A 13,662-nucleotide genomic window follows, 5' to 3' on the forward strand; every position below is an offset into this window, starting at 1 on the left:
TGTTAGCTTGCTGAGATGTATTTCTTTGACAAATAAACTGCTGAACATTATTTTGTTTGTTATGGGCTGCCTAGCAAATAAATTAGACAGTGAACTAGTTCTAAGGTTTTAACACAAAGAATATTAGAATTATCTTAAGAACTCGAAACGCTCAGCCTACCTGAAACCATGTAAATTAAATATTCATAGAGACATTTTCCTGTAGGGAATATTGTTGATAAAATTAATTCAGTTGAATCTGCAACACTGTTGTCTGTCACTTGTCACTTAGTAAATTCAGGTAGCTCTTATTCCCCCCACCATTTTGCAATGTTTTTCATGCCCTCTCTTTTGTCTAACAATATACCCCACTTATTTATCTGTAGCGGTCACATCTTATGTGTAATGAAGTGTACTTAATAGTAAAGTGTCCTTAATTTTCAAGTATAAATGTTACTCTTTGCCAGCCCCAGCACAAGCTTTTGCTACCACATTGGCTCTGCGGAGAGTCACGTGTAGATGGCAGAAGAAGTGGTTTCAGGTAGGTTGCTCGTGAGACCCCAGGCAAGCTGTTGCCAGAGCCCTGCAGCTACTGCTCCTGGCCATGCAGCTTTCCACAGAGCTGATGTGGCAGCAGCAAAAGTAAGGGAGGGCAAGCGAAAACGGAGTGCCAGTGGCTGCTCCAGAAAGTCTTGCTGGCCACTCTTTCCTTGCAGTAAATGCCACAGCAGGGGTGTGGCTGGCGTAGCTATCTAGAGCACCTGCCAGAAGCAGTGGGGCAGCTGTGGTGGGGCCTCGTGTGTGTGTGTGTGTGTGGGGAAATGGTGCTATTTACCACTCCACCACCTGATATCAGCACCCCACCCATCTTCATGGGACAGCTGGCCCTGTTGTTTGCAGACATCATTGCTGCTAAAGTGTTCCAAGTTGCTTACAAAAATGTGGAGGAAATGCCCTTCTCAGATCAGAATTCTTATACCCAAGAACAATTCTGCATTATTGTATTTTGAGAGAAAAAGACTGGGCGACTTATGTAGAGAAACATCTGGGCTATAAAGGTTTTGCACATGCCTTGACTAAAAGACTAATGCATGCAGCTGATGCTCTCAAATAGATCCACGAGCTGTTTGACCATTCATGGGCCTGCTTGGAGCCATTCAGACAAAACTGCGCAGAGAAGGAAGCTTGAGGCAGGAGCCAGTCCAGGCCTTTAAAACAAGTAGCAGCACTGAGAACCACTTTATGCCCTAGATTTTAACAGATCTTTCTTAATAATCCTGCAGCATATGCTCATTAAGATTTTATTTATTTATTTTAGTGCTGTGCAGAAACCCCACCTGCCCTTTCTCAGCCTTTTTGTTTCACTGTGAAAGAGGCTGTTGGGTTTTTTGTCTCTTTCATTGGGATGTTGAGAATTTTGGAGACATTTCTCTGGGTGCAGGGATTTAGGGATTACCTTGCTGTAAGGAGGTGGCTCTTTTATCCCCCCACCCACCCCCTGTTCTGTCCTCGCAGCCTCTCTGGCTGCTTGAGCTTCTTGGAATACCCCTCTAGAGACTTACTCAGGACTGCCTCCCTTGGGCCTTTCCTGTGCTGCTGCTTGCTCAGTGCCTAAAAACTGAGAGAGGAGTTGTTGTTATTAAATGGACTTTTCTTAACAACAAAGCAAAACAGAATGTCTTTTTCAGCTTTCAGGCACGAGCAGGCCAGCAGCACTGGAAAGGCCCAAGGGAGGGAGTCTTGGCTAAGTCTGCCAGGGGGCTTTCCAAGAAACCAAGTCCTTCACCTGGTGCCAAAAAGACCATAATATAGGCACCTGGTGAATCTCTGCAGGGCTCATTCCACAACCAGGGTGCCACAACAGAAAAGGCCCTCTTCCTAGTAGCCATCTGCCCTACTTCATTTGGTGGGGGCTCCTGATCTTAGTATTTGGGCAGGCTTATATGGGAGAAGGCAATCCTTCAGGTAACCTTTATATTGGAACTGGCTACATATCTTTTCCTTCTCTAAGACTGTAAGTATACTACAGGTATGCCTATTTACAGAGGTTACTATTTGAACAGGTGCATACTGAGGACCTACTATATAACATGAACCCACTAAAATGTAGCGGGTGAAGAGGATTTGAATTTGCATAACTGAGTCAGTTCATTTGGCTGTCTGTTCTTCTCAGGTGGTGGATAAGAATATGCACGTGCCTGCACACACACACACATAACATGCATTGTCACACACACGTAACAATGCTAATTGGGCTAATTGGCCCAATTAGCATTGTCTATCTTCTCAGTTGAAGGGAAAGAATTTCACAAATTGGGACTATGCCTGGATGAATGTATGGACCATCCCAGAGTGATTCTTCTGTAACAGAACTCTAACCACAACCACCAAAACGTTGCCAGATGCATCTCATTTCGACTATCAAAACTGATTGAGGGTGCGATCAGCATCTCCCCACCCCACCCCCTTATCAATGTGCAGTGAAGTGGCAACCTAAGGGGCTCTTTTGGAGGGAGAAATTTGAGACATGCACAGAGGACAGGTATTTAGGAACCCAAGCAGTGACAAGTGGCTGAAATGATCCCTTTCTTCTCCTAGTCTTGGTGGTGGTACATTCCTGGGCCTATGTTGCTTGCTGACTGGCTGTGAGACATTTGAAGAAGCTCTAGAAATGGCAGCTAAAGGAGATAGCACTAATGTTGATAAACTGGTGAAGGATATTTATGGAGGAGACTACGAACGTTTTGGACTTCAAGGATCTGCTGTAGCATCAAGGTACATATCAATAGTTCAGTGTAAATCATGGTGTGCCTGCTAGTCCTATGTTTGCCTAGACTATGTGATGTGGACCACCATTAGCCTTTTGTGTCAGACTTCTGCAGGAAAAAACAAGAGTGTTCTGTGGTGCCTTAAAGGCTGTCAAATGTATTGCGTCGTGAGCTGTAAGAGATAAGAGCATATTTCGTCAAATATGTGAAGTGAACAGTGAAAATGGTACATGCATATAGAAATGAGGCTGGGATGTGGTGGGGTACAAGATGAGATGAGAAAATGGGCAGAAATCCTGAAAGCAATGGTGTGATAAAACTCGATCACCAAGTTGCAAGTTAGGTGTGTGTGCTAGGCCCTATCTAGAGCTATGAGCTGGTCAGCCTCTAGGCATAACACTTAACCATGCTTGGCACTAATCATGGTTTGTTGCCTTAACCCTGGGTAACATTCCAAATGTACAGTAAAGCTATAGTTCAGCTTGCCAAACTAAGCTATGTCTTAAAGGGCATGTATAGGCAGATATTAGTGAGGTTTGTTGTTCACCTTACAACCAGAGAGGCAGGGCATCTGCCTTAATGTTAAGCCATCGTTAACATGAACCATGGTTTTGTAAACTCAGATCAAACTATCATTTCATATCCTGATTGCTGCCAATTCCTACCATGCCAAACACATGGTTTTAGGTATTCAGGGACTAACAACATGTTATATGCAGATGCGTGCAACTTTCCCCCACCCTTTGTTTCAGGAAAAGCTGTTTCAAGAGGCAGTTTAGAGCAGAAAAGCACTAAAGAAGGTGGGGATGATGGCTGCTAAATTCTTTCCTTACTTGCTGTTTCTCTGTTCCAAATTGTCTATGCCAAGCTGTGTTTTCTCCATACAGAAACACATATTTGGAATACCAGTGAGGGAAAACCGCTTGCTGGTGGGCGATATGGCCTGGAGAAACAACATGTGGGGAAAGAGTTAAGCACCCTCTATGCTTCTCTACTTAGAATTGTCTCCTCCCATAGCAACCCTCCCTGAAAATAAAGAGCCATAGGGAATTCAGTTAACCTGTGTTCATGTTTAATGGTCAAGAAAACTGGGAGTTGTAGTCTAAAACATCTGGAAGGCACTAGTTTAGGGAAGGTTGGCTTACATTGTTAAGGTAAACAAACCATAGTTATGTATTTTGTGTGTGTAGGACTTTAGTGTTTGAGATTGATTTGGCTCCTATATGGTATCCCTTTGCTGTTCAGGATGCATTGCTTTTACTTGAATCTCACCTTGAAAAACGGATTCCCTCCCCCACTGTGTATATAATATCCAACATCTTCTCTGTCCACTTCATACCAAAATAAATTTGTTAGTTGTTAAAGCATCTCAGGTCTCTGTTTATGGTTCTTGCTCACTCGTAAATATCTACAGTGTAACACAGAAAACACTTTCAATTTAAATACAATACTTTTGTAAGAAAGTAATGCAAGAAAGTAATGCTAGCTTACTACAGATAGTAGTTCTGATTGGTAACATCCTTAGTGTTTATGTTTGTGCCTTGAATATATATCCCAGACAAACTATTTAAAAACCTATTTTTAGAAACCTTGCCCTTTCTGAAAAATGTAAGAAAGATCATATCCTCTAGTATTATCACACAGCTTTGGCAACATGATGAGCAAAGAAAAGAGAGATTCCATCAGTAAAGAGGACCTAGCAAGAGCGACTTTAGTCACCATCACCAATAACATCGGTTCCATTGCCCGGATGTGTGCTTTGAATGAGGTAAGAGCGTGTTTATTAGGAAACTTATGAAAGTTTCTGTTGTGCTACTGAAAGTACTTGGATCTCTGTCTAGTTTGTATAACTTGTCCAACAGATGTAAACACTGAAGAACCTTTTACAGCATGGGTGGGCAATTTGTGGCCCTACAGACGTTTTGGAACACAACTCCCATCAGCCCTGGTAACCATAACCAATAGTGAGGGTTGGTAGGAGTTGTAGGCCAAAACATCTGGACAGCCACAAGTTGCCCACTCCATTTTATAGTATTTATTTTACTGTCGTATGAAGCTTTGTCCTACGGATCCACAGGTTTGTTTGTTGTTAAATGATTAAACTGTTCAACAGAGTTACTGTTAATGTGTCTTATTCCATGAGGACTTAATCCATGTACAATGTCGGTGGTTCCCAAATTTCTTATTCTTCAGCACCACCATTAGAATTCTGTGTCTGCTCAAGGTTTGCATATCAGATTTGTACTCTTCTCTTACGCAAACCCAATATTTATAATGTAAGCCTGTGAACTGCATTTATTTGATGGAGAGGCCATTGTTAGTGAGGCTGCGTGGTAATTATGGCTTTCTATATTGTTTGGTCCTTTGGGCTGAATTCTTCCCCACCACTTGGAGTTGGAATTGCTTGTCATCCAGCACAGTATATTGGAATCTTTGTTTTAGTAGGGCTATTGCTACAAGAAAGAGAGTTACATGCCTCCTAATATGTACTTGAGCACACAGGGACATCTACAGCCTTTTCAAAGTCAAGCCAAACCAATTGGATCCTGGTACATCATTGGAGGTGTGCGTTTATAGCTCTGCTCTTACAAATTGGTTCCAGTGTACTGCCATAGCTAGAGTGTTGGATTTGGCTGTGGAAGACTTCAAATTTGGGTTCAACCAAGAAGCTCAGTGATGGTTTAGACAAGTCACCACACTGCCCCACACAATGCTTGTGAGACGAATACATCTTGAAGCCAGAACTAGCTGTTACAGGGACATCTGTAGCTGCAACCTAAAGCAACAGTCCACATCCTACTTTCCAGTGGTAACATCTAGTAGTACACAAGTGCCATCTCTGCCTCATCTCCGCTTTGTTAGCTGTGCCACTTGTGGGGGCAGAGAAACTCAGAGCAAGGGAACACCCTGTTGTACATTTTACATGATTAGACATTGTCAGGAGAGAGAGAAAGCATAGGGATACTGCTTTTTGCAACAGCCAGGTGTCTGCCATAACATCAAGGAATTTGTAGGGGGTAGGATGCTAACAAAGCAGATCAAGTGGAAGGCAAGATACCAACATAACAGATCAAGCAAAGTACATATGTGTGTCTTTTATTTCTTCCATGTGTTGGTGACTGAGAACTCTTTTTAATATTCCTGTATGATACAAACTAAAATTTTCCATACTAGTATCATTGGAAGCTTCTTCAATATCAAGTAATCCTGATCCTATTTCTCTTTGCTTTCAGCTTCTTTACAGTGTTGCCTTGTGGCATGGAGTTCAAGCAGCATTGTACAGGGCTATCAAAGCATAGAGAGTTAACTACAGTGAGCGACTCAGGTTGCATTTGATATGAAGAGAATGGCCACTACTCAGTATGATGTCATTAGTTTTGAAAGAGGATTAATTCTTGGAGGGCGGGATGTGTGTGTGTATGTGCTGTGAATATAATTGAATGGGATTCCTTAGACAAATTATGTGTTCCTGTTATTTTCTTTGACAGCAGAAATTGACTGCAGTTTTGTGTACTTGGATATGCATCCTTGTGGTCTTTTGGTCATCTAGCCACATTTTGCAAAGGCCTGTAGTTCATGAAACTATAATCTGGTTCGCACGTAACGACAAACTATGGTTTAATTAATTAATCATGGGTTGTCATTACTGCGAATTGGGATTAACTGCCGGTTAACCATGAACAACCCACAAAGAGAACCCATGGTTTACTGAGGGGTTGTGAACTGTGGGTTGTTTAAACCATGGGTGGTTGATACATGCAAATCCAGAATTGTGGATTGTTCATGGGTTGCTTCACCAGACTACAGAAGCAACAGGCAAATGTGGGCAAATACCCAGCCTCTTTATATGCTAACATGGAGTGCTGCAAAGGCAGTTGGGATACAGGGAGAGGACGGGTGAAGGAGGAAAGAAACCCAGGAACTGAGAAAAAAGCCATGGTTTGTTAGCTCATTCACCAGACAAACTCTGGGTAGGGCAACAAACCATGGTTTAAATAAACCATGGGCTAGAATGATGTGTGAACCAGACCTAAGGCTTCCACATGGCTTTAATTTTAGTTTACAACAGCCTTCTCCAATCTGGTGCACTTCAATGTTTTGTTCTGCAACTATCAGGATTCCTGATGATTGACCATGCTAGCTGGGATAGATGGGAGTTGAAGACTCAAAACTCTGGAGGGTGCCAGATTGGGAAAGGCTGGTTTGCAGTGTTGGAATAATCAGTTTACTATTAATGTCCAAAGTGGGAAATCATGGTTAACATTTTCCTCCACGCCACCATTGGAAGCCCATTCAAACTATGGTTTCCAATTCTGGTTTTAAGGGCAAATGCAAACTATAGTTTGCTGACTTTGAGGCCATGGCAAACTATGGTTTGTACTAAAGTGAATTTACACAAGAGCAAAGGAAGGAGCATATGAGCCTGTGGCTTGTTTTCTGATCTTCCAAACCATCATTTGGAGGAGTCTAATTCTCACAAAATGAGCCTATGATTCTCACAAAAACCTAGAGCCCATTCCATAATGGTCATGAGGACCATTCTATGAACCAAGAGTAACAAAGCCTTAATTCCATTAATTTGTTTGCATTCAGAAGACTCTTCTTAGCTGAGCTTTGAATAGAGGGAGCTACTTTATACCAAGAAAGACCATTGTGCCTCCATTAGGCAAAAGACAAGTGGCAGAATTATCTTTCTTCCCTAAGCTCCCCTTTTCTCTTAAGAGAAGATGGCCAGCCATCTCTTTGGTTAATAGGGAGGCAGTTAACTCCATGTATATTCTACTGTAGGATCCTTAAGGGAGCAGTCCTATGCATATTTAGGCTGAAAAAAGCCCTATAACTCCCAGAAGTCCCTAAACAGCTACTGTGCGGCTGGCTAGGGAATGCTGGGAGTTGTAGGACTTGTTTTTGTCTAAATATGCATAGGATTGTGCCCTAAGTCATCTTAAAAACAAAGCTTTTATTTCAATCAGACTTCTAAAAGCGATATTTTAAAATCATTCTAGTAGGTGGTGTAGTACAAGAATTAAAGTCATGAATGATGACCCAGGAATAATAATAATAATAATAAGGTTCTGGCTCAAACCTCTGCTCTGCTCTGAATTTACTGGCAGCCTTAGACAATCATCTATCTCTTAGCTTCAGATCTTCATCTGTATTATGAGGATAACAATAATACTGGCCTACTTGAAGGAATATTTTGTAAAGATACAAATATTGTGAGGGAAATGCAAAGAGAACTTCAGACAAAGGTAGTATAAATGATACAGGATACATATTTTCCAATTTTACTAAGAGTATATTTGGATTGCAGGAAGAGAACTGAGTTGTCAGAAGAGGTAGATGTGCATGATTAACACTAGTTTTCCTCATGTTAGCACCTTGGAAGTTTTTGAGGCAAAAATAACTTGCACTTAACCTTAAAAAAATAAAATAAGCTGATGCTTATTTAGTCACCAACTCCAAGGGTGTTAATTAGACTGTCAACTTTGAGACGGAAACTGCAGTATTGGAAGAAAGCATTCACTGCCATAAATAGTGTGCTCTTAAACAGTTTTTGATCATTTTCTTTCCAAATTAGTTCTATCATGCTAAATACTGATGGCTGTCATACAATATTTCAGCATACGCTTGTCAGGCAGCCAGCACAGAACAACGATGCTATCTATCTGGTGTGTAAAATATACAAGGTAGCTCAAAAAACAATTCTGAAATTAATTTTATGGTATGCTTTTGTGTTGCAGAAGAACAGATTCTTGCCATAGGTAGCGACTTCTAAACCAGTAGCATAGATCTCTTGCATCTTCTAGGTTGTTCTGCATGTAGGAGCTGCAGTTCCAGCACAGAGATTCCTTGTGCCCATTTCATAACCAGTCCTCTAGTTCATTCCCATTGCTACCTACAAAACTAGCTTTGAGGTGGCATTGACCTCCAGCACCTGATGATTGGCATGTTGTAGCAATCTTTTGGTTTCTGATCAGGTTCTTTCTTCTTGGAGGGAATCTCCACCCCGTCTATGAAATATAGCGTCTTTTAGCAACGTGATGCCATCCATGGCTTACAGTAAAATATGGGCTTTCATATAGTGCTTATTGCATTGCCTCACACTTTAGATGTCTCAGTGGCAGGATTGTGGTCATGCAGAGGAATATGATTTGACCACAGAATTTGATTATTTGCCTTAGTACAGGTAATGCTGAAGACAAATGTTGTAATCAATATATCCCTTAGATATTATATTTAGTTATGTAAATAATTACTCACCTGGTTGCCTGTGGTGAGTAAGAAGAAAGTTGCACTCATTTCCAAGTAAGTGTTTATAGGATTGGACCTATGGCTGTGTCTCCTCTGCCTCTTTCTCCCACAGTTCACTGTTATACCACAGATTGCTGTCATAATCTTAGGTGAGCTAGTTAAATTTTTTTGGAGAGCTAGCAGTATTTGTGGACATTTGCAAGGCTGTGTTATCACAGTACGACAGTGGCTGTTTTTGCTTTTAAAAATGTGGTATTCTCTAAGTGAGAAAGAATATAAAATACTGACAGTAGTAGCACTGTATACAGTTCATCAGAGTCACCCAGAAATGGCTTTCTAATTTACCCAGAAATATTACCTCAGGGTATTTTCCTATCTAATCAAGATTATCTATTTTTGGCTGTCTGATGTCCTGTTGTTAAAATACATGGTATAAACCTTGTAGCTGTAAATGCTGTGGAAAAAATTCATATATTTTAAGGTAAAATGGCACCCTATTTAAATGTGTATATTTCACTTATATTTTACAGAACATTGAGAGGGTGGTGTTCGTTGGAAACTTTCTGAGAATCAACATGGTCGCCATGAAGGTGCTAGCCTATGCCATGGACTATTGGTCAAAGGGACAACTCAAAGCTCTCTTTTTGGAACATGAGGTAAAAGCTGTTCAAAAGACAGCAAGATTCTAACATTGTTAATCTATTAGTGCATTCCTGCAAGATCAAAGTTGTAACAAATCTTTTCCAGTTTTTAAAGCATGTATGAGAAGAAAGATTAGTATTCATTCAAAAACAGATTGACATGTTTAGTAGTAGTAGTAGTAGTAGTAGTAGTAGTAGGTATGCAGCCTCCCGGTGAGGACAGACAGCAAAGAAATACTTAGTTGTATACAGTTGGTGGGCCTTTGCTGACATAAGGCTCTTTGATCTAGCAGATGATCCTGCCAGTAGAACAGGAAGGGAGAAGATTTACAGTGATTTCCTGCTCTCTTGTACAGTCACCCACACCACTTCCTGCCCTCTTCTCCAGATTTGTGGGGAGGCTTTAGGGATAAGGGAAATTGCCAAAAATCTCTTTGCTCTCACTGCCATTAATGCAAATCTCCACTGCATCCAAGACGCCCACCAATTGGATACAACCCACTGTTAATTAAATATAACAATGCAGATTAATAAAATTGTACAAAAAAGACAGAATATGCTCCAGGGAAATCCTATAGACTTTTCATTTGGAATTTAAGAAATCGATTACACACCTTTTGGGGAATCTTACTTATTAGAGAGTTGAATAGGACCTTTTAATGAAGATGAAAACATAGTAGCAAGAGATAAGGTGTGTGTATGGGGGTGTGTGTGTGTGTGTGTGAGAGAGAGAGAGAGAGAGAGAGAGAATGAATATTCTAGGAAATATAGATTTTTCTCTGACTTAGGATACAGTCCTATACCCACATGCAAGCAAGCTCCATTGAACTCATTGGGACTTACATGAGTAGACATGTATAAGATTATACAGCCTTTCTGCTTTCCACCTGCCACCTGGAGGCCATTCTGAGGTGTAGCTATCACCACATGGTAGATGATTTGGACGCAGCAGCTTATTGTGCGGCAAGGACACTTTTTCTTCACCACACACCCTTTGGGGCTGTTTGCAGCACTGTGGAGAAAATCGCCTTATGACAGTTCACCGCATTGTGAATGGCCCCCGTGTGGTGTTACTTAAGGATCTTTCTAAGTGGCATCTGTAATGTATGTGCTGGCTCCAAACTGGCTCAGACTTTTTTGTTAAACTAACTTCGAATAGAATGTTAAATCTATGACTCGCTATGAAAGCAAGTCATAGGGTCTATGGCTGTACCACATTGACCAGATAGATGTCTTCCTGATTACTAGTGAATTTATGAAAGTCTTTATCTACTTCCCCAGATGTGGGGACTTGCAAGATACATGGAGCCTCTATAATCTGGAGGCTGTTCTGTGCAACTATAATACAGGCAAGACATTATCTATTCATATTATGATGATTTGCTTTTTATGGGTTCAACCCTTTCCTCAATTCACATTCATTGGAAGAAGATTCATATAAAATTCAAGTGTATGAATGAACACAACACATGATCTGGCTTTTGTATCCAAGTCTTACCTTCAGTGTATTGGTAAAATATGTGAAGTGCTTAATCTTTTATTAGGACAACTAGTTTTTGTTTAAAAGTGTTGGGAATTTTTGAGACCAACCAATTATATTCTCAGTATACTTGTTTGCTGTTCCTAACATTCATGGTCACTGGTTAATGCAGATTCTTTTCTTTGCCTTCTACACATTCTGTATTTTATTTTACAGTATCTGTTATGATTCCTGATGTTTTTGGATGTTTACATTTTAAAAAAAACTATTTTTTTTCTGTTGTGTTACATATTGAACATTGTGAAAATTAATTTTACTAATTCCCCCCCCCAATTGTTTTGAAGGGTTATTTTGGTGCTGTTGGGGCCCTTCTAGAGTTGCTTAAAATGACAGATGATCAGTGATAAAGCCCCGAGGATCTGCAAGACTGCTGTAAGAGTGACAGCTGCTAAGAGGATGGGAAAGAAGCCATGATGGACGTTCTACCTGCTGGATTTGTAAATAATAATTTAAACTTGTTTTAGCTGATCTTTTAACTTTAGGGTTGGACGTTAACTTCAGAATTCATACCAGGAATCTAAAAAGGCATTTTTATTTGTATACTACATTTTTTTAAGACAAAATGTGCAATGTGGCCAAACATTGGCAGATTTTTATGGATTATGTAAAAAATAATGATGGATACTGTATGGGAAAAGGACATAAGATATGAGACACTGGTTTTATTATTATTTTCTTCTGGGGTTTACTGATCTAGTGTGATAATTATTCATTTAGTAATCGCTCTAGGAGATTTTTAAAAAATCTTTCATGACGTTTCATGATTGCTGTTGGTTTCAAATGAAACTGAAAAACTGGCATTTAGTGTGAACACTAAAGTAATGAATCTTGTTGCCTTCATTGTTCATTAAACTATTTCCCCATCTTCCCCAAGCAGACTACTTTTGTTTGAAAGCCCATGTTAGCAATAATGAGAAGTACTGTTCGATGTGCCATCAAATCTACTGAAAATAGGGAGAACACTTCAACCTATCCTGATACACCATGTACACTTTGGAAATGTATGCACTGAGTTTACTATCCACAGTACCCAAAACCTAGTAATCTGAGTTGAACACATTTTATTATTGGACATTAAAAAGCCTGGTTCCCACAAACAGTAGACAAGATGGTAAACCTGTTCTCTCATAACTGAATGCTCTTCTACATAGAGAAAAAATCCTCGCACATCCTGGCTTTCTATTTGCAGGGTTTTTATAATTATTATTATTATTTCATATGGAAGGAGCATTCAATCATGTGAGGCCCCACCAGCAGTCTGAAATGGTGCAATCCAGAAATAGGTTTATCATCTGTTTATGTGAGAAACAGGCCTTAAAGGACATGTTTATTACAATAAATACACATGGAAACGGAAGTCATACAAGATGAATATTATGCCATCTGTTCGACATCTTTTAAAATGGCTCAGTTCGGACAACATATTAGTCAATGATGGTTTTAGAACTCTGTGGTGGAGTTGTTACACCACTTTTGAGAAACGTATTGTCTGGCAGGAAAACTCCGCACAACGGTGGATTTTTTTGGGAAAACATTCCATGGAGAATATTCACACTGCAGAGGAGAGTTCCTGCACAACTGTCATGTTGCATGTTGTGTGGTGGGCTCCATGGAGTTCTCCGTTGAGTTGAAACTGAGCTAATGTCAAACACAAGTCAATTTTTATGTTGAGAATGAATGTAATGTATACTAATTCATTAAATGATTAGTGGTATTCAAAATTCAATTGTTAAAAGTAGAATAAATACATACATACTACAATTGTGTGATTAACTAGAAACTTCCAGACCTTGCAAAGAACAGCATTACATACTAAATTATTTTCTATCTAGTTGACTGGTGTTGGAAGGACAGTTCTGCTGTCACATGCTGTGCAGTGTCCATAACATGACAGCATATGTTTCAGGGAGCAAAAGTTCTCTAATAAATTGGATTTCTTTCTTTGGAATACAGTATTTTTTTCTTTATCTTCAAACCTTTCATGAATTAATTCTAACTGTTGACTTACCTGGCTCAATAAAAGTCCATGACTGTTGTGATGGTTTCTAATGCATCTGTGGTCTTCATTCCCTCAATGATTAGAAGGAATCTGCAGTCCTGTTTCCTTTCCATTTTAAGTTTTAGCAACAGGTACTTTTTATTGTTGGGTTGCTTTAAAAGAAATCTAGAAGAAAAGAGCATCACTCACATGTGACCAATCCAGTTCACCCACCCAGCACCTGAATCTCTGCTGTTATACCAAAAGACCAGAATATAAGTGATCAGAGTTTTACCAATTAAAAACGTCTAGTTAGGAAGAAAAGCAGCAACAACAAATACTCACACCCTTGGAGGGAAGGATGAGTGTGTATACCTTACCTTACATCTGTCCTTATTTCCTGTAAATATTTTTAGTTTTTGTTTACTTGTCATGTGTAAAGCAGTGGTGGAGAGGTGCAGCTCTTCAGCATTCAAAACTTTCATTGAAAAGAATATAAAA

General features: G+C 39.9%; 1 protein-coding gene across 1 annotated transcript in view; it reads left to right on the top strand.

Moving 5' to 3' along the window:
* Window positions 1–13,227, top strand: part of PANK1 (pantothenate kinase 1) — a 35,353-nt gene extending 22,126 nt beyond the window's left edge. The window contains exons 4-7 of the mRNA XM_063132908.1: window positions 2,578–2,754; window positions 4,392–4,515; window positions 9,533–9,658; window positions 11,468–13,227. Coding sequence (XP_062988978.1) covers window positions 2,578–2,754; window positions 4,392–4,515; window positions 9,533–9,658; window positions 11,468–11,527 — 487 coding nt within the window. The 3' untranslated portion in view covers window positions 11,528–13,227. The remainder of the gene's footprint in view (window positions 1–2,577; window positions 2,755–4,391; window positions 4,516–9,532; window positions 9,659–11,467) is intronic.
* The last annotated feature ends 435 nt before the right edge of the window (window positions 13,228–13,662 follow it).

The sequence above is a fragment of the Elgaria multicarinata genome, chromosome 8 (assembly GCF_023053635.1).
Source record: "Elgaria multicarinata webbii isolate HBS135686 ecotype San Diego chromosome 8, rElgMul1.1.pri, whole genome shotgun sequence".
NCBI lineage: Eukaryota > Metazoa > Chordata > Lepidosauria > Squamata > Anguidae > Elgaria > Elgaria multicarinata.